The sequence below is a fragment of the Callorhinchus milii genome, unplaced genomic scaffold, assembly GCF_018977255.1.
Source record: "Callorhinchus milii isolate IMCB2004 unplaced genomic scaffold, IMCB_Cmil_1.0 Scaffold5, whole genome shotgun sequence".
Lineage (NCBI taxonomy): Eukaryota > Metazoa > Chordata > Chondrichthyes > Chimaeriformes > Callorhinchidae > Callorhinchus > Callorhinchus milii.
In genome coordinates this window covers 55,630,224-55,650,472 of record NW_024704746.1, presented here as the reverse complement: position 1 = coordinate 55,650,472, position 20,249 = coordinate 55,630,224, and the positions used below count along the sequence as shown (strand labels likewise).

General features: G+C 37.3%; 1 protein-coding gene across 1 annotated transcript in view; it reads left to right on the top strand.

Annotated features, from left to right (window-relative positions):
* LOC103189551 (mucin-19-like) overlaps positions 1-20,249 on the top strand; it is a 101,959-nt gene that overhangs the window by 46,229 nt on the left and 35,481 nt on the right. The window contains exons 40-68 of the mRNA XM_042335446.1: positions 41-88; positions 588-623; positions 990-1,046; positions 1,141-1,188; positions 1,904-1,939; positions 2,306-2,362; positions 2,456-2,503; positions 3,218-3,253; positions 3,620-3,676; positions 3,771-3,818; positions 4,409-4,465; positions 4,560-4,607; positions 5,324-5,359; positions 5,726-5,782; positions 5,877-5,924; positions 6,637-6,675; positions 7,042-7,098; positions 7,192-7,239; positions 7,830-7,886; positions 7,981-8,028; positions 8,744-8,779; positions 9,146-9,202; positions 9,297-9,344; positions 9,934-9,990; positions 10,085-10,132; positions 10,862-10,897; positions 11,264-11,320; positions 11,415-11,462; positions 12,200-12,235. Coding sequence (XP_042191380.1) covers positions 41-88; positions 588-623; positions 990-1,046; positions 1,141-1,188; positions 1,904-1,939; positions 2,306-2,362; positions 2,456-2,503; positions 3,218-3,253; positions 3,620-3,676; positions 3,771-3,818; positions 4,409-4,465; positions 4,560-4,607; positions 5,324-5,359; positions 5,726-5,782; positions 5,877-5,924; positions 6,637-6,675; positions 7,042-7,098; positions 7,192-7,239; positions 7,830-7,886; positions 7,981-8,028; positions 8,744-8,779; positions 9,146-9,202; positions 9,297-9,344; positions 9,934-9,990; positions 10,085-10,132; positions 10,862-10,897; positions 11,264-11,320; positions 11,415-11,462; positions 12,200-12,235 — 1,389 coding nt within the window. The remainder of the gene's footprint in view (positions 1-40; positions 89-587; positions 624-989; positions 1,047-1,140; positions 1,189-1,903; positions 1,940-2,305; positions 2,363-2,455; positions 2,504-3,217; positions 3,254-3,619; positions 3,677-3,770; positions 3,819-4,408; positions 4,466-4,559; positions 4,608-5,323; positions 5,360-5,725; positions 5,783-5,876; positions 5,925-6,636; positions 6,676-7,041; positions 7,099-7,191; positions 7,240-7,829; positions 7,887-7,980; positions 8,029-8,743; positions 8,780-9,145; positions 9,203-9,296; positions 9,345-9,933; positions 9,991-10,084; positions 10,133-10,861; positions 10,898-11,263; positions 11,321-11,414; positions 11,463-12,199; positions 12,236-20,249) is intronic.

The window sequence follows — 20,249 nt, the reverse complement described above, 5'->3', positions numbered from 1 at the left end:
AATACAAGAATATCATTTGAAAATGTTATCTCCATTTTAGGAACAACAAAAACAAGCAGAGTTCCACTAATCCAACCTATCATCACTGGTACTTAATTTATTTTTCATTTTCCATTTTCTGTCTGTCAACCAAACTGTCTTTCACCAAAAGCTGCCATTTATGAACTAATTGTTCAGCAGACAATTATTGATTGTGACTTTTAACAAACAACACTGGAAGTACTATATTTTTGTATGACTTTGCAATTTCATTCACCAAGTCTATATGTATCCATGTTTATTTATATATTTAATAATAGTAATATATCCTTAACAATGATAATAATCCTGCATTTGAAATAGCACTTTTCACGTCTTCTACACGGCTCAATGCGCTTCACAGAATTTGTGAGCGAAATGCGGCAGCCAAATTGCGCACAGCAGTGTCCCACAAACAGTCGTGGATTGAAGTGACCAATTTATTATCGTTTTATTTCCTGAGGGATTATGATTAGGTGTGTGGAGTAAGGAAACTTGCTGAAAGTAAAAGAACTTCATAGCTTATTCTGTAAACTTTCATTTAAACTCCTTTCTTTTTCCTCGAGAAGAAACACCGGCTAATACCTCAACGCCAAGCACAGCAGGTAAGCAATATCTTTCAAGATACAACTCTACAATGACGTTCACTGAATATGACATTTATTAGTTGAGGAATAAATTTATACCTCTTTTTATGATGTTTGATTCCAATTTAATATTGAGCCTTGGAAGTTTGCTGTGACTTCAAAAATAATCTTTTTGTATCGTGAAAGATTCCAGACCAAAATGAAATAGAATTACTGATCTGGATTAGAATTGCTATGGATGCAATCCAAAGACGGTGTTTTTCTAGACTTAGTGTTGCTCTTGGAAAGTTTGATATTGAAGTACATCCTATGTTGATGCTGCAGCAAGTTTATCAGGTATCAAGTGTCTGCGAATACTGGTTTGATGCATTTTTTGTTGTTTAGAATCAACAACAACTCCGTCAACAACAATAAGTACAACCACTGTTACCCAGTCAAGCGGTAGGAAAATCATCTTTTGCATGCAAATGATTCATGTTTCACACAATTAATACAAATACAAGAATATCATTTGAAAATGTTATCTCCATTTTAGGAACAACAAAAACAAGCAAAATTCGATTAATCCAACATATCATCACTGGTACTTAATTTATTTTTCATTTTCCATTTACTGTCTCTCAAACAAACTGTCTTTCACCAAAAGCTGCCATTGATGAACTAATTGTTCTGTCGACAATTATTGATTGTGATTGATATGAGTTATGTTTCCTGTTTGAAAATCATTTACTATTGTGTTTTTTAAATCTTGTTATTTAATGCTTAATTATGTTAATCCACAAGTCAGAATTTTTTTGGTTTGTGAAAAAAGTTGAGGTCACCAAACTGAATTTCCCATGTATTGGTTTACAATACTTACTCTATAATTAAAAAAAAGTCTTCCTTTAGAAGAAAGAATACCGATGGGCTCTTTAACCAACAACACTGGAAGCAATATATTTTTGTATGACTTTGCAATTTCAATCACCAAGTCTGTATTTATATATGTATATTTTTATATTTAATAATTGTGATATATCCTTCACAATGATAATAATCCTGCATTTGAAATAGCGCTTTTCACGTCTTCTACACGGCTCAATGCGCTTCATAGAATTTGTGAGCGAAATGCGGCAGCCAAATTGCGCACAGCAGTGTCTCACAAACAGTCGTGGATTGAAGTGACCAATTTATTATCGTTTTCTTTCCTGAGGGATTATGATTAGGTGTGTGGAGTAAGGAAACTTGCTGAAAGTAAAAGAACTTCAAAGCTTATTCTGTAAACTTTCATTTAAACTCCTTTCTTTTTCCTCGAGAAGAAACACCGGCTAATACCTCAACGCCAAGCACAGCAGGTAAGCAATATCTTTCAAGATACAACTCTACAATGACGTTCACTGAATATGACATTTATTAGTTGAGGAATAAATTTATACCTCTTTTTATGATGTTTGATTCCAATTTAATATTGAGCCTTGGAAGTTTGCTGTGACATCAAAAATAATCTTTTTGTATCGTGAAAGATTCCAGAACAAAATGAAATAGAATTACTGATCTGGATTAGAATTGCTATGGATGCAATCCAAAGACAGTGTTTTTCTAGACTCAGTGTTGCTCTTGGAAAGTTTAATATTGAAGTCTATCCTATGTTGATGCTGCTACAAGTTTATCAAGTATCAAGTGTCTGCGAATACTGGTTTGTTACATTTTTTGTTGTTTAGAATCAACAACAACTCCGTCAACAACAATAAGTACAACCACTGTTACCCAGTCAAGCGGTAGGAAAATCGTCTTTAGCAGCAAATGATTCATGTTTCACACAATTAATACAAATACAAGAATATCATTTGAAAATGTTATTTCCATTTTAGGAACAACAAAAAGAAGCAGAGTTCCATTAATCCAACCTATCATCACTGGTACTTAATTTATTTTTCATTTTCCATTTTCTGTCTGTCAACCAAACTGTCTTTCACCAAAAGCTGCCATTTATGAACTAATTGTTCAGCAGACAATTATTGATTGTGACTGATATGAGCTATTTTTCCTGTTTGAAAATCATTTACTTTTTTTNAAATATGGTTATTTAATGCTTAACTATGTTAATCCACAAGTCAGAATTTTTTTGGTTTGTGAAAAAAGTTGAGGTCACCAAACTGAATTTCCCATGTATTGGTTTACAATACTTACTCTATAATTAAAAAAAGTCTTCCTTTAGAAGAAAGAATACTGATGGGCCCTTCACCAACAACACTGGAAGCAATATATTTTTGTATGACTTTGCAATTTCATTCACCAAGTCTGTATTTATATATGTATATTTTTATATTTAATAATCGTGATATATCCTTAACAATGATAATAATAATCATCCTGCATTTGAAATAGCGCTTTTCACGTCTTCTACACGGCTCAATGCGCTTCACAGAATTTGTGAGCGAAATGCGGCAGCCAAATTGCGCACAGCAGTGTCCCACAAACAGTCGTGGATTGAAGTGACCAATTTATTATCGTTTTCTTTCCTGAGGGATTATGATTAGGTGTGTACAGTAAGGAAACTTGCTAAAATTAAAAGAACTTCATAGCTGATTCTCCAACCATTCATTTAAACTCCTTTATTTTTCCTCGAGAAGAAACACCGACTATTGCCTCAACGCCAAGCACAGCAGGTAAGCAATATCTTTCGAGATACAACACTACAATGACGTTCACTGAATATGACACTTATTAGTTGAGGAATAATTTTATAACACTTTTTATGATGTTTGATTCCAATTTAATATTGAGCCTTGGAAGTTTGCTGTGACATCAAAAATAATCTTTTTGTATCGTGAAAGATTCCAGAACAAAATGAAATAGAATTACTGATCTGGATTAGAATTGCTATGGATGTAATCCAAAGACAGTTAATTTCTAGACTTAGTGTTGCTCTTGGAAAGTTTGATATTGAAGTATATCCTATGTTGATGCTGCAGCAAGTTTATCAGGTATCAAGTGTCTGCGAATACTGGTTTGATGCATTTTTTGTTGTTTAGAATCAACAACAACTCCATCAACAACAATAAGTACAACCACTGTTACCCATTCAAGCGGTAGGAAAATCGTGTTTTGCATGCAAATGATTCATGTTTCACACAATTAATACGAATACAAGAATATCATTTGAAAATGTTATCTCCATTTTAGGAACAACAAAAACAAGCAGAGTTCCACTAATCCAACCTATCATCACTGGTACTTAATTTATTTTTCATTTTCCATTTTCTGTCTGTCAACCAAACTGTCTTTCACCAAAAGCTGCCATTTATGAACTAATTGTTCAGCAGACAATTATTGATTGTGACTGATATGAGCTATTTTTCCTGTTTGAAAATCATTTACTTTTTTTTAAATATGGTTATTTAATGCTTAACTATGTTAATCCACAAGTCAGAATTTTTTTGGTTTGTGAAAAAAGTTGAGGTCACCAAACTGAATTTCCCATGTATTGCTTTAGAATACTTACTCTATAATTAAAAAAAGTCTTCCTTTAGAAGAAAGAATACTGATGGGCCCTTCACCAACAACACTGGAAGCAATATATTTTTGTATGACTTTGCAATTTCATTCACCAAGTCTGTATTTATATATGTATATTTATATATTTAATAATAGTAATATATCCTTAACAATGATAATAATAATAATCCTGCATTTGAAATAGCGCTTTTCACGTCTTCAACATGGCGTTTCACACTTGACACTTGAGTACATCCTATGTTGATGCGGCTACAAGTTTATCAAGTATCTGCGAATACTGGTTTGATGCATTTTTTGTTTTTTAGAATCAACAACAACTCCGTCAACAACAATAAGTACAACCACTGTTACCCAGTCAAGCGGTAGGAAAATCATCTTTTGCATGCAAATGATTCATGTTTCACACAATTAATACAAATACAAGAATATCATTTGAAAATGTTATCTCCATTTTAGGAACAACAAAAACAAGCAAAATTCGATTAATCCAACATATCATCACTGGTACTTAATTTATTTTTCATTTTCCATTTACTGTCTCTCAAACAAACTGTCTTTCACCAAAAGCTGCCATTGATGAACTAATTGTTCAGCAGACAATTATTGATTATGACTGATATGAGCTATTTTTCCTGTTTGAAAATCATTTACTTTTTTTTAAATATGGTTATTTAATGCTTAACTATGTTAATCCACAAGTCAGAATTTTTTTGGTTTGTGAAAAAAGTTGAGGTCACGAAACTGAATTTCCCATGTATTGGTTTACAATACTTACTCTATAATTAAAAAAAAGTCTTCCTTTAGAAGGAAGAATACCGATGGGCTCTTTAACCAACAACACTGGAAGCAATATATTTTTGTATGACTTTGCAATTTCAAACACCAAGTCTTTATTTATATATGTATATTTTTATATTTAATAATCGTGATATATCCTTAACAATGATAATAATAATCATCCTGCATTTGAAATAGCGCTTTTCACGTCTTCGACACGGCTCAATGCGCTTCACAGAATTTGTGAGCGAAATGCGGCAGCCAAATTGCGCACAGCAGTGTCCCACAAACAGTCGTGGATTGAAGTGACCAATTTATTATCGTTTTCTTTCCTGAGGGATTATGATTAGGTGTGTGCAGTAAGGAAACTTGCTAAAATTAAAAGAACTTCATAGCTGATTCTCCAACCATTCATTTAAACTCCTTTCTTTTTCCTCGAGAAGAAACACCGACTATTGCCTCAACGCCAAGCACAGCAGGTAAGCAATATCTTTCGAGATACAACACTACAATGACGTTCACTGAATATGACACCTATTAGTTGAGGAATAATTTTATAACACTTTTTATGATGTTTGATTCCAATTTAATATTGAGCCTTGGAAGTTTGCTGTGACATCAAAAATAATCTTTTTGTATCGTGAAAGATTCCAGAACAAAATGAAATAGAATTACTGATCTGGATTAGAATTGCTATGGATGCAAACCAAAGACGGTGTTTTTCTAGACTTAGTGTTGCTCTTGGAAAGTTTGATATTGAAGTATATCCTATGTTGATGCTGCAGCAAGTTTATCAGGTATCAAGTGTCTGCGAATACTGGTTTGATGCATTTTTTGTTGTTTAGAATCAACAACAACTCCGTCAACAACAATAAGTACAACCACTGTTACCCAGTCAAGCGGTAGGAAAATCATCTTTTGCATGCAAATGATTCATGTTTCACACAATTAATACAAATACAAGAATATCATTTGAAAATGTTATCTCCATTTTAGGAACAACAAAAACAAGCAAAATTCGATTAATCCAACATATCATCACTGGTACTTAATTTATTTTTCATTTTCCATTTACTGTCTCTCAAACAAACTGTCTTTCACCAAAAGCTGCCATTGATGAACTAATTGTTCTGTCGACAATTATTGATTGTGATTGATATGAGTTATGTTTCCTGTTTGAAAATCATTTACTATTGTGTTTTTTAAATCTTGTTATTTAATGCTTAATTATGTTAATCCACAACTCAGAATTTTTTTGGTTTGTGAAAAAAGTTGAGGTCACCAAACTGAATTTCCCATGTATTGGTTTACAATACTTACTCTATAATTAAAAAAAAGTCTTCCTTTAGAAGAAAGAATACCGATGGTCTCTTTAACCAACAACACTGGAAGCAATATATTTTTGTATGACTTTGCAATTTCAATCACCAAGTCTGTATTTATATATGTATATTTTTATATTTACTAATCGTGATATATCCTTAACAATGATAATAATCCTGCATTTGAAATAGCACTTTTCACGTCTTCTACACGGCTCAATGCTCTTCACAGAATTTGTGAGCGAAATGCGGCAGCCAAATTGCGCACAGCAGTGTCCCACAAACAGTCGTGGATTGAAGTGACCAATTTATTATTGTTTTCTTTCCTGAGGGATTATGATTAGGAGTGTGGAGTAAGGAAACTTGCTGAAAGTAAAAGAACTTCATAGCTTATTCTGTAAACTTTCATTTAAACTCCTTTCTTTTTCCTCGAGAAGAAACACCGGCTAATACCTCAACGCCAAGCACAGCAGGTAAGCAATATCTTTCAAGATACAACTCTACAATGACGTTCACTGAATATGACATTTATTAGTTGAGGAATAAATTTATACCTCTTTTTATGATGTTTGATTCCAATTTAATATTGAGCCTTGGAAGTTTGCTGTGACATCAAAAATAATCTTTTTGTATCGTGAAAGATTCAAGAACAAAATGAAATAGAATTACTGATCTGGATTAGAATTGCTATGGATGCAATCCAAAGACAGTGTTTTTCTAGACTCAGTGATGCTCTTGGAAAGTTTGATATTGAAGTATATCCTATGTTGATGCTGCTACAAGTTTATCAAGTATCAAATGTCTGCGAATACTGGTTTGATGCAATTTTTGTTGTTTAGAATCAACAACAACTCCGTCAACAACAATAAGTACAACCACTGTTACCCAGTCAATAGGTAGGAAAATCGTCTTTAGCAGCAAATGATTCATGTTTCACACAATTAATACGAATACAAGAATATCATTTGAAAATGTTATCTCCATTTTAGGAACAACAAAAACAAGCAGAGTTCCACTAATCCAACCTATCATCACTGGTACTTAATTTATTTTTCATTTTCCATTTTCTGTCTGTCAACCAAACTGTCTTTCACCAAAAGCTGCCATTTATGAACTAATTGTTCAGCAGACAATTATTGATTGTGACTGATATGAGCTATTTTTCCTGTTTGAAAATCATTTACTTTTTTTTAAATATGGTTATTTAATGCTTAACTATGTTAATCCACAAGTCAGAATTTTTTTGGTTTGTGAAAAAAGTTGAGGTCACCAAACTGAATTTCCCATGTATTGGTTTAGAATACTTACTCTATAATTAAAAAAAGTCTTCCTTTAGAAGAAAGAATACTGATGGGCCCTTCACCAACAACACTGGAAGCAATATATTTTTGTATGACTTTGCAATTTCATTCACCAAGTCTGTATTTATATATGTATATTTATATATTTAATAATAGTAATATATCCTTAACAATGATAATAATAATAATCCTGCATTTGAAATAGCGCTTTTCACGTCTTCAACATGGCGTTTCACACTTGACACTTGAGTACATCCTATGTTGATGCGGCTACAAGTTTATCAAGTATCTGCGAATACTGGTTTGATGCATTTTTTGTTTTTTAGAATCAACAACAACTCCGTCAACAACAATAAGTACAACCACTGTTACCCAGTCAAGCGGTAGGAAAATCATCTTTTGCATGCAAATGATTCATGTTTCACACAATTAATACAAATACAAGAATATCATTTGAAAATGTTATCTCCATTTTAGGAACAACAAAAACAAGCAGAGTTCCACTAATCCAACCTATCATCACTGGTACTTAATTTATTTTTCATTTTCCATTTACTGTCTCTCAAACAAACTGTCTTTCACCAAAAGCTGCCATTGATGAACTAATTGTTCTGTCGACAATTATTGATTGTGATTGATATGAGTTATGTTTCCTGTTTGAAAATCATTTACTATTGTGTTTTTTAAATCTTGTTATTTAATGCTTAATTATGTTAATCCACAAGTCAGAATTTTTTTGGTTTGTGAAAAAAGTTGAGGTCACCAAACTGAATTTCCCATGTATTGGTTTACAATACTTACTCTATAATTAAAAAAAAGTCTTCCTTTAGAAGAAAGAATACCGATGGGCTCTTTAACCAACAACACTGGAAGCAATATATTTTTGTATGACTTTGCAATTTCAATCACCAAGTCTGTATTTATATATGTATATTTTTATATTTACTAATCGTGATATATCCTTAACAATGATAATAATCCTGCATTTGAAATAGCACTTTTCACGTCTTCTACACGGCTCAATGCTCTTCATAGAATTTGTGAGCGAAATGCGGCAGCCAAATTGCGCACAGCAGTGTCCCACAAACAGTCGTGGATTGAAGTGACCAATTTATTATTGTTTTCTTTCCTGAGGGATTATGATTAGGAGTGTGGAGTAAGGAAACTTGCTGAAAGTAAAAGAACTTCATAGCTTATTCTGTAAACTTTCATTTAAACTCCTTTCTTTTTCCTCGAGAAGAAACACCGGCTAATACCTCAACGCCAAGCACAGCAGGTAAGCAATATCTTTCAAGATACAACTCTACAATGACGTTCACTGAATATGACATTTATTAGTTGAGGAATAAATTTATACCTCTTTTTATGATGTTTGATTCCAATTTAATATTGAGCCTTGGAAGTTTGCTGTGACATCAAAAATAATCTTTTTGTGTCGTGAAAGATTCAAGAACAAAATGAAATAGAATTACTGATCTGGATTAGAATTGCTATGGATGCAATCCAAAGACAGTGTTTTTCTAGACTCAGTGATGCTCTTGGAAAGTTTGATATTGAAGTATATCCTATGTTGATGCTGCTACAAGTTTATCAAGTATCAAGTGTCTGCGAATACTGGTTTGATGCATTTTTTGTTGTTTAGAATCAACAACAACTCCATCAACAACAATAAGTACAACCACTGTTACCCATTCAAGCGGTAGGAAAATCGTGTTTTGCATGCAAATGATTCATGTTTCACACAATTAATACGAATACAAGAATATCATTTGAAAATGTTATCTCCATTTTAGGAACAACAAAACCAAGCAGAGTTCCACTAATCCAACCTATCATCACTGGTACTTAATTTATTTTTCATTTTCCATTTTCTGTCTGTCAACCAAACTGTCTTTCACCAAAAGCTGCCATTTATGAACTAATTGTTCAGCAGACAATTATTGATTGTGACTGATATGAGCTATTTTTCCTGTTTGAAAATCATTTACTTTTTTTTAAATATGGTTATTTAATGCTTAACTATGTTAATCCACAAGTCAGAATTTTTTTGGTTTGTGAAAAAAGTTGAGGTCACCAAACTGAATTTCCCATGTATTGGTTTACAATACTTACTCTATAATTAAAAAAAGTCTTCCTTTAGAAGAAAGAATACTGATGGGCCCTTCACCAACAGCACTGGAAGCAATATATTTTGTATGACTTTGCAATTTCATTCACCAAGTCTGTATTTATATATGTATATTTTTATATTTAATAATAGTAATATATCCTTAACAATGATAATAATAATAATCCTGCATTTGAAATAGCGCTTTTCACGTCTTCAACATGGCGTTTCACACTTGACACTGAAGTATATCCTATGTTGATGCGGCTACAAGTTTATCAAGTATCTGCGAATACTGGTTTGATGCATTTTTTGTTTTTTAGAATCAACAACAACTCCGTCAACAACAATAAGTACAACCACTGTTACCCAGTCAAGCGGTAGGAAAATCATCTTTTGCATGCAAATGATTCATGTTTCACACAATTAATACAAATACAAGAATATCATTTGAAAATGTTATCTCCATTTTAGGAACAACAAAAACAAGCAAAATTCGATTAATCCAACATATCATCACTGGTACTTAATTTATTTTTCATTTTCCATTTACTGTCTCTCAAACAAACTGTCTTTCACCAAAAGCTGCCATTGATGAACTAATTGTTCTGTTGACAATTATTGATTGTGATTGATATGAGTTATGTTTCCTGTTTGAAAATCATTTACTATTGTGTTTTTTAAATCTTGTTATTTAATGCTTAATTATGTTAATCCACAAGTCAGAATTTTTTTGGTTTGTGAAAAAAGTTGAGGTCACCAAACTGAATTTCCCATGTATTGGTTTACAATACTTACTCTATAATTAAAAAAAAGTCTTCCTTTAGAAGAAAGAATACCGATGGGCTCTTTAACCAACAACACTGGAAGCAATATATTTTTGTATGACTTTGCAATTTCAATCACCAAGTCTGTATTTATATATGTATATTTTTATATTTAATAATCGTGATATATCCTTAACAATGATAATAATAATCATCCTGCATTTGAAATAGCGCTTTTCACGTCTTCTACACGGCTCAATGCGCTTCACAGAATTTGTGAGCGAAATGCGGCAGCCAAATTGCGCACAGCAGTGTCCCACAAACAGTCGTGGATTGAAGTGACCAATTTATTATCGTTTTCTTTCCTGAGGGATTATGATTAGGTGTGTGCAGTAAGGAAACTTGCTAAAATTAAAAGATTCTCCAACCATTCTAGCTGATTCTCCAACCATTCATTTAAACTCCTTTCTTTTTCCTCGAGAAGAAACACCGACTATTGCCTCAACGCCAAGCACAGCAGGTAAGCAATATCTTTCGAGATACAACACTACAATGACGTTCACTGAATATGACACGTATTAGTTGAGGAATAATTTTATAACACTTTTTATGATGTTTGATTCCAATTTAATATTGAGCCTTGGAAGTTTGCTGTGACATCAAAAATAATCTTTTTGTATCGTGAAAGATTCCAGAACAAAATGAAATAGAATTACTGATCTGGATTAGAATTGCTATGGATGTAATCCAAAAACAGTGAATTTCTAGACTTAGTGTTGCTCTTGGAAAGTTTGATATTGAAGTATATCCTATGTTGATGCTGCAGCAAGTTTATCAGGTATCAAGTGTCTGCGAATACTGGTTTGATGCATTTTTTGTTGTTTAGAATCAACAACAACTCCATCAACAACAATAAGTACAACCACTGTTACCCATTCAAGCGGTAGGAAAATCGTGTTTTGCATGCAAATGATTCATGTTTCACACAATTAATACGAATACAAGAATATCATTTGAAAATGTTATCTCCATTTTAGGAACAACAAAAACAAGCAGAGTTCCACTAATCCAACCTATCATCACTGGTACTTAATTTATTTTTCATTTTCCATTTTCTGTCTGTCAACCAAACTGTCTTTCACCAAAAGCTGCCATTTATGAACTAATTGTTCAGCAGACAATTATTGATTGTGACTGATATGAGCTATGTTTCCTTTTTGAAAATCATTTACTTTTTTTTAAAAAATGGTTATTTAATGCTTAACTATGTTAATCCACAAATCAGAATTTTTTTGGTTTGTGAAAAAAGTTGAGGTCACCAAACTGAATTTCCCATGTATTGGTTTACAATGCTTACTCTATAATTAAAAAAATAGTCTTCCTTTAGAAGAAAGATTACTGATGGGCCCTTCACCAACAACACTGGAAGCAATATAATTTGTATGAGTTTGCAATTTCATTCAGCAAGTCTATATTTATGTATGTATGTTTATATATTTAATAATAGTAATATATCCTTAACAATGATAATAATCCTGCATTTGAAATAGCTCTTTTCACGTCTTCTACACGGCTCAAAGCACTCCACAGAATATGCTGTGAAGTGAATTGTCTCTATATTTGTGAGCGAAATGCGGCAGCCAAATTGCACACAGCAGTGTCCCACAAACAGTCGTGGATTGAAGTGACCAATTTATTATTGTTTTCTTTCCTAAGGGATTATGATTAGGTGTGCGGAATAAGGAAACTTGCTGAAAGTAAAAGAATTTCATAGCTTATTCTCCAACCTTTCATTTAAACTCCTTTCTTTTTCCTCGAGAAGAAACACCGACTATTGCTTCAACGCTAAGCACAGCAGGTAAGCAATAACTTTCTAGATACATCACTACAATGACGTTCACTGAATATGACAATTATTAGTTGAGGAATAATTTTATACCACTTGTTATGATGTTTGATTCAAATTTAATATTGAGCCTTGGAAGTTTGCTGTGATATCAAATATAATCTTTTTGTATCGTGAAAGATTCCAGACCAAAATGAAATAGAATTACTGATCTGGATTGGAAATGTTGTTGGTTTAATGGTTGAAGAATAATAAGAATAACTCCATTAATCCAATCTATCATCACTGTTACTTAATTTAGTTTTTCTTTTTCACTTATTGTCTCTCACTGAAACTTTCTTTCACCAAAAGCTGCCATTATGCTCTAATTGTTCAGTAGACAATTATTGTTACTGATTTGAGCTATGTTTCCTTTTGCAAATGATTTACCTTTGTGTTTTTTTAAATATTGTTTTTTCATGCTTGACTATGTTAATTCACAAGTCAGAATTTTTTTGATTTGCAAACCGTTTAGGTCAGAAAATTGTATTTCCCATATATTTTGTGCGAGAAAAGGGGAATGACTTTCTAATGTTTCTAATCAGCGCCTTGGGACGTCCTCCCGACGTGAAAGGCGCTCTATAAATGGAATCTTGTTGTTGTTGTTTTGGATATAATGATGGTGAAAGAGCCATTCATGCTTTTCAATGTTATTATCTTTACATTTCATATGGTACATTTCACATTGGGAGGACACCTGATAGCACTTCACATTGTTTACTGTACAGTAAATGTAATGTCCACTATGCAGTTTTGTGGGAAGATCAATTTAAAAAAAAATCATAGCTGATTCTCCAACCATTCATTTAAACTCTTCTTTTTCCTTGAGAAGGAACAACAGCTAATGCCCCAATGTCAAGCACTGCCGGTCAGCAATATCTTTCTGGATACAACACTACATTTACTATCACTGAATATGACAATTAATAGTTGTGCGATGGTTTTCGCCATTTGATGTATGTGCAAATTTTATTAACGATTTCGTACTAAGTAATCTTTGCTTCTCTCCTAACCCTGTCGGTGTAAGATCTTATTTCAAATATTTCAAAGATGAGTCAACCAAGTCAGAGTCACACACAGACAGTTATTCTCAGTTAACCCCAATGCCCGGTGACTGGAATGTCTTATTGGAGTCTGTTGGCACTAGTAGACCTCTGATGTTGACAACAATTGTTAAGAAGAAAAAACCTTTTCGAGTTCCAATCAAACACAGCCACTGTTTGCAACCAGAGTGGTGTTTATTAAACTCCAGGATCCGTCCAACTTCCCGATGGGCGTGGGCAAGTAAGCACAATCAATCAATTCACTAACAGAACAGTACTACCGCGTAATCGCTCCTCGTGGTCATCTACTTCTGACTTCTAGCTCTCAGTCTTCCATCCACGATAGGTACTGTCCTGGGCGCGCCGATCTTGGTCTGGCACGGTGTCTTAAGCTTGTGTCCATCCAATCATGGTGCGGACATTAGATCACCTGGCCAAAATCATGCTGGGTTCACGTAAACACCTCATGGGGTGTATGTGCCTCAGCCCACATACACATTGTCCTTAATTGTCTAAGATAGAGGATTGATCAGTTTAGGGCTGTATCTGGTGCTCATTATTTTGTGGTGTGGGATCATTAGTACATTCCTTTTAAGTGAGTGGTTATTCCTTATCAGTATCCCGGGACGGTACCAAGGTCCTCTAGTTTAAGCAACATGCTCATTAGTTGCTATTCTTGAGGGTTGCCTTCTGTCGCTCGGCAGGCCCTGTCAGAATCTAGCGACTTATTGCTCAGTCGAGATCCTGTGTCGACTGGTACCTTGGACCGTTACCTCTGTGGCTTGTTGTCATTTACTGATAAGAGGTGACCCCCTACTCCTGTCCGTTATTCTTTCAAAAACAGAGAAAACCAGATGTGTCCTATCCCATGACTGTCAGTCCAGTTGTCCCCCACACTTAACTTAAAAGTTAACCTGTTCGCAACATCTATTATGATTCTAACATTATACAAAAAGTGTAAATTCTAACAGTCCCCACCTTGATACCGAATGAACATGTGGTATCACAAAACTACAAAAAGAATATAATACAATGTCAGAAATATAATACAAGGTTAACAACTAGACACCTGGTTATTTTGTGCATATCTATAAGCTGTTAATAAGAAAGTATTATGAGGGTTTCCATCAAAGGGTTTATCATGGGAGTAAACATGGGAGTTCTGGATTAGTAGTATTACAACGCCAAGCACCAGGCCTCCAGTAATTCCATCCAGATCCATATTGATACAGAAGATCCGGTAATCACTCGGTTGGTGCCTGCAAAATACAAATGTAGCATATATTCAGTCATCAGTTTATCCTTTTCCTTTCTTTTCAGTTTTGAGTTGATTCACATGGTACCATTTAGTCAATTTAGAAGACAAACGCATGGCAATTAAATATACTGCCGGGCTTGCCTTTTCCAAAATTTCAAAAGGCCCTTTCAATCGCGGGTCAAAAGGAGATTCCTTTTTCCCGAACACGTGGACCATGACTTCATCTCCAATTTCATACTCCACATGGTTAACGGTAGTGTCAAATTGTTGCTTCATAGTTTGTTTCGCCTTACCAGTGTTTGTAGCCACAAACCTGTTGGTTTCCTGTATGATCTTTAGCATCTCTTTCAGTCATGTCTCCTCTGCAGTTCGCTGCAATTTAACATTACCCTCTAATTGTTCAAGGGCTTGTTTAGTCATCACTACTGTACAACCTGGTAGCCTCATTAAACGACCTGTCATCGCTTGATAGGGTGAAATGCCAGTAGTACCATGTGGGGTGGAGCAAATTGCCATTAGACACAGTGGCAATCCCTTCATCCATTGCGTGGGGTGATCTGCACAAAATTTTGACAACAAAACCTTTAATGTGCGGTTACTTCTTTCTACTACCCCTGAGGATTGAGGATGGTATGACACATGCAATTTGTGATCAATTTCCAGCAATTCCATCAATTTGGTAAAATCTTCGCCCGTGAAATGTGATCCCTGATCACTATCCAATATACCAGGGATTCCCCACCTGCAGATCACCTCACGCAATAAAATGCATGCAGCAGTGAGCACTGTGTTATTTTTAGTCGGGAAAGCTTCAATCCATTTTGTAAACTTATCAATAATGACTAAACAGTATTTGTAACCACCGGCAGCTGTGGGCAATGGTCCAATAAAATCAATCTGAATATTGGTCCAAGGACCCGAGGGAGAGGGTGCACTTTGCAATAACGCTCGATTAGTAGATCGAGGGGGATTCTGCTGGAGACACACAAGGCATGTCTTACATCGTTCCCGAACGTCATGAGACAAACCAGGCCACCAGACAGAGCGCAATAACTTAGTGATGGTTTTTGAAGGACCAAAGTGACCACCAGTAGGATGTGAGTGGTATAACTGAAACATCGCATCAGCACAATCTGGGGGAATACACACAGTGGAGATATCGTGCTTAGAATACATGAGAACAGGGGAGGCCAGAGAGTCCAGAGGAACATACAAATGGGTGTGCACTAGCCAATCATATTGTGGCTCGGGATGGATATCAAGTCCAGCAAGTTGCTCCTGGTGCCACTGCACGGCTTCGATGTAAGGCGGGTATGAATTCTGGAGTTTAATCAAATCAGTCAAAGTGGGCGAAGTCGAGATACTCATCACTGAGTGGGATGGAAGAGGGGAAGAAATCCATGCCTCTCCATCAAGAGCGGACTGGCGAGCAACGACATCAGCACGATTGTTCCTGTGTGAGTGTGGTCCAGTCTTTTGATGACCTGCCACCTTACCAACATACATCGGATGGGTGCGACAGAATATCTCATCAGCCAGACATCTCAGAAGTGATGCGTGAACCAACGCCTTTCCTGCAGAGGTACAAAAATTTCGGGAAGAGTACAAAGGTAGTCGTAACACAGTATTTACAACATAAGCGCTGTCGGACCATATGTTGGTAACCACTTTGGCAGTCCGGCGCACCACTTCAATGAGTGCAGCCAACTCAGCATATTGAGCAGAATGTAGTATGCAGTGGAAACCAATGTCACGATCAGGGAGGATAACGGAAAAAACAATGAATGCCTTGCCATCAACATGGAAGGAGGAGCCATCAATGTACACATTGGTGACAGGCTGCACCGGGGAAGCCTCCAGTGGGGACTTAAGGATCCCAGTATCGCTGAAGTTCAAGCACGGAAGAGGGCCACCGTCATACAACATCATCGGGGAATGAGGGTAGTCAGACCAGTAACAACCGATAAATCAGCAGCAGCCAGAGTGAGAGCCCATTCAATGAGTCTTTGCGAGGAGATAAGCGTATTGCCCGGTGGTTGCAGGAGACGAACGGGGGTGTGCGGAGAGTGAAGGATAATATTCTGGAGTCCAGTGATGTATTGAAAGGAGGTGACTGCCCAACACATGGCTAAAAGGTGATGTTCACACAGATCAAACTGTTTCTCCACACCAGTAAGAATGCGAGATATATATGCAATCGGGAGGTATCGACCTTCAAACTGCTGAGTCAAAACGGCTGCTAATGCAGTAGGACTTCCGGCAACCTCTAAGTGAAAAGGCTGATCAAGCTGGGGGTGCACCAAACCAGCAGCCTGCTTGTTTAAGTTGAGATACGGCTTCCGTATGTTCATCTGTCCAGTGTTCACGGAGATCATCAGGGATATTGCCTTTAACAAGGTTGTACAGCAGCTTGGCCAGTTCAGCAAATTGTGGGAGAAATTGCTTTTGGTACCCCACCAGTCCAAGGAAGGAATAAAGTGCAGTCTTGGTCACAGGCAGTGGGAGGCTCTGAATGATGTCGACCTTATGAGCAACAGGTCGAAGTCCCTCTGCATCCAGTTGTACACTGAGAAAAGAGACAGCTGGAACACACAATCGTACCTTCATGGGGTTCAGTTTCAATCCAGCTTGAAGAAGCACTTTCAATACCCGTTCTAGGAGAGTCCGATGAGTTTCCTGAGTATCAGAAGTTAGCAAAATATCATCAACATACTGGAGAATACTCGTACCATCAGGGGGAACAACATTACGCAGTGCCTGAACCATACGTTTGTGAAATATGGTCGGAGAGTTATGGAAGCCTTGAGGTAGAATTGTCCAAGTGTACTGTTGACCATTGAACATAAACGCAAACTTATGCTGGTCCTCTGGTTTTAGAGGAATGCTCCAGAATCCATTTGAAATATCCAGGGTCGAGAACCATTTAGCAGCAGACGAGATGTCCTTCAGAAGCTGGCTCATGTGACTTACAACTGGGGCACAAGCCGGTGTAATTTTGTTAAGCTGCCGATCATCAATGGTTAACCGCCAGGAACTATCAGGTTTCCTAACGGGCCATATAGGGGAGTTAGTAGTAAATATCCCTTCATGAATCACACCTTGTTCCTTTAAACTCTCAATTGTGGCTTGGACATAAGGTAAACTCTCTTTAGGCAAAGGGTATTGTTTACAGGGCTGATGGGTGGGACCATTAACCTCTTCAGTTACTGCCAGCCTCCCACAGTCGTGCTTGTGAGTGGCTAGGAGACCTGGAAACTGGGATAATAATGGACCAATCCAGGGGTGACTTGACTGAACTGGAGGGTGTGGGGTGGTCTTTTTAATAGCGCACACAGCATGCCGATCTAATATTTCACAAAACCGACCCTGACCAGGATGTTGATCTAACCATAAACAATGATTAGTATAGTCGAGCAGAGCATTACATGAGGTTAGTTCATCGCTACCAAGGATAGCAGGTTCAGTGGTTAAATTTACAGCAATTGGCTGTTTTAAAACAATCGATGCTTTACAAGTCAATTGTACAGGCAAAGGACGCAACACTTGACCATACATAGGGCTACCAGACACACAAGAAAATTCCAAACATTCACCTGTTAGGGGAGGAAGGGGTTGGTTGTCGAAATTAAGCAGAGTGGCTGTAGAGCCTGAATCTACCAAAATAGCATGGACAGTCCCGCACACCTTCATGGATATACACGGTCTCGGTCCCTTGTATTTCTTAAAGGGGACACACAACCGATTGCTCACTTGGCCGGCATCAGGGTGTGGGACCAAAACACGTCACTGAGGGCATGATCGGTTCCCATCGACTATAGCCGAGATAGAGCCACCTCAACGTCCCTGATTATGGCCTAGCTGAGTGAAGATTTCTTGGGTTAATGAACGGGTTAACTTTCGCTCCAGGTTCCTCTCCCATTGCTCATAGTTTTGCTGCTCTTGATCAGGTCTGGGGTCAGCATAAAAGTTCTGCTCTCTCTGTGCGCGGGGTCTGCACCCTGTTGGACAGTCCGGAGCCCAATGGCCCCGTTTACCACAGGTATCCCTTGAACTATCTCAGGGTCCCTGACTTCGGGGCTGCCCTCGGCTCGGACCATTATTCAGTGGTCTCCACAGCTCTCGCCCCTCCACCTGCCACACAGATTCTGTCTTTTCACTCTTAATAGTTTTCTGAATAGCCCCGTGACACCTAGTGGCTGTTCCCATCAGTTGATGAAAAAGGGAGGCGGGATTTATGCCTAACCCTCACAGCAGCAGAGGCATTCTTATTCAATTTCCTTAACCAGCATTTTTTATAATTAACAGAATTCTCGCATTGTTGCCGATTCATGGCATTCTCCTGATTAGCCGAATATAGCTACCACAGTCTGAGATGAAAAGCCAGGGGAGTTTCATTTGCCCCCTGCTTACATGAGGTCAAATCTTCAAGGGGGTTAGAGTGGGCAGCCAGCGCTCGCCTCACCTCTGCCTCGAAATTCTGTAAATTGGCCGGGGTAACGACTCTGCCTGGGATCGTACGAGGGTCTAAAGCTCCTCGGAGATCCGAGCTTAACATTGCCTTAAGTGTCCTAGCATAGTCGGCGGGAGTTAAGTCAGCGTTATCCTCTTTCCAAGTATCCCATTTCATTATCCAGGGTTGCCATGGGGTTCCTTGAGTTAATTAGGGCCCCAGCTGAGAACAATACGCTACCACATCTCCCAGGCTCAGGGAGGTGACAATTTCGTCCCGGCCCCCAGCATTCCCATTCGCATTGGTACACCGTGAAGTGCTGACCGGACAAACACGACCCTTTACTAGGGGTGGCCCTGACCCTTCATCCTCATTGTACTGCACTGCCTCTTCATCCAACTCTCCCCAATCTACATTATTATCGTCGGCATCCTGACAAACCCCATTTATCAGAGGCTTAATGTCACATACGGCCGCTACTAACCCTTGTCTCCGTTCGTTACCTTCCTTCTCTCCCTCTTCTCTTCCTTAACTCTTCTAACTCCGCTCGCTCCTGCCTACCTATTTCTTGGTAGCGCAGGGCTCCCCTCAAATCATCATTTTCCTGTCTCAACCTGGCAATCATTTCCTTATCTCGCAACCGTTTCTCCTTAAGCTCCTCGACCTCTCGAGATTTAACAGCCGTTAGATTTAAAACAGCGCCTTGATAGTTATAAATTCCCTGCAGGGTCGTATATCTCTCAGTCATGTCTTTATTCGCACGTTCTAAGTCCCTTTGCTCTAACTCCCCGTGCTCTTGCTGAACATAGAAGTCCGCCTTGTACTTTGCTGCCTGCTCTCTCGTTTCTTCCAGATCCTTCTGAAATCTTTCCTGTTCACGGTTTTCTCCTCCTGCCATATGCATCTTTCTTCTTCTATGTGTTGGCAACTCACGACAGTCCAGTATTTCAACAAAACCTTCTTCTTGCTATCACTCAACCTCCGCTGAGTGCCTAACTCCTCAATTTCTCCTACTAAAGGCTTATACCCTGTCGCGCCACTTGGGTGCGGAATATTCTCATCGTTCGCCCCCAACTTCAACTTCTGAACCGTTCTAATGAGCTTCCTTTCAAAGTTCACAGCCCAGTCACAACCAGCATTATTTCCCGGGGCCATAGTGCCAATTACTATCGGTCCCGGTCCCTCTCCTTACCCAGAGGTAATAGGGGATTTCCTTCCCTTGGTTTGGACTGACTT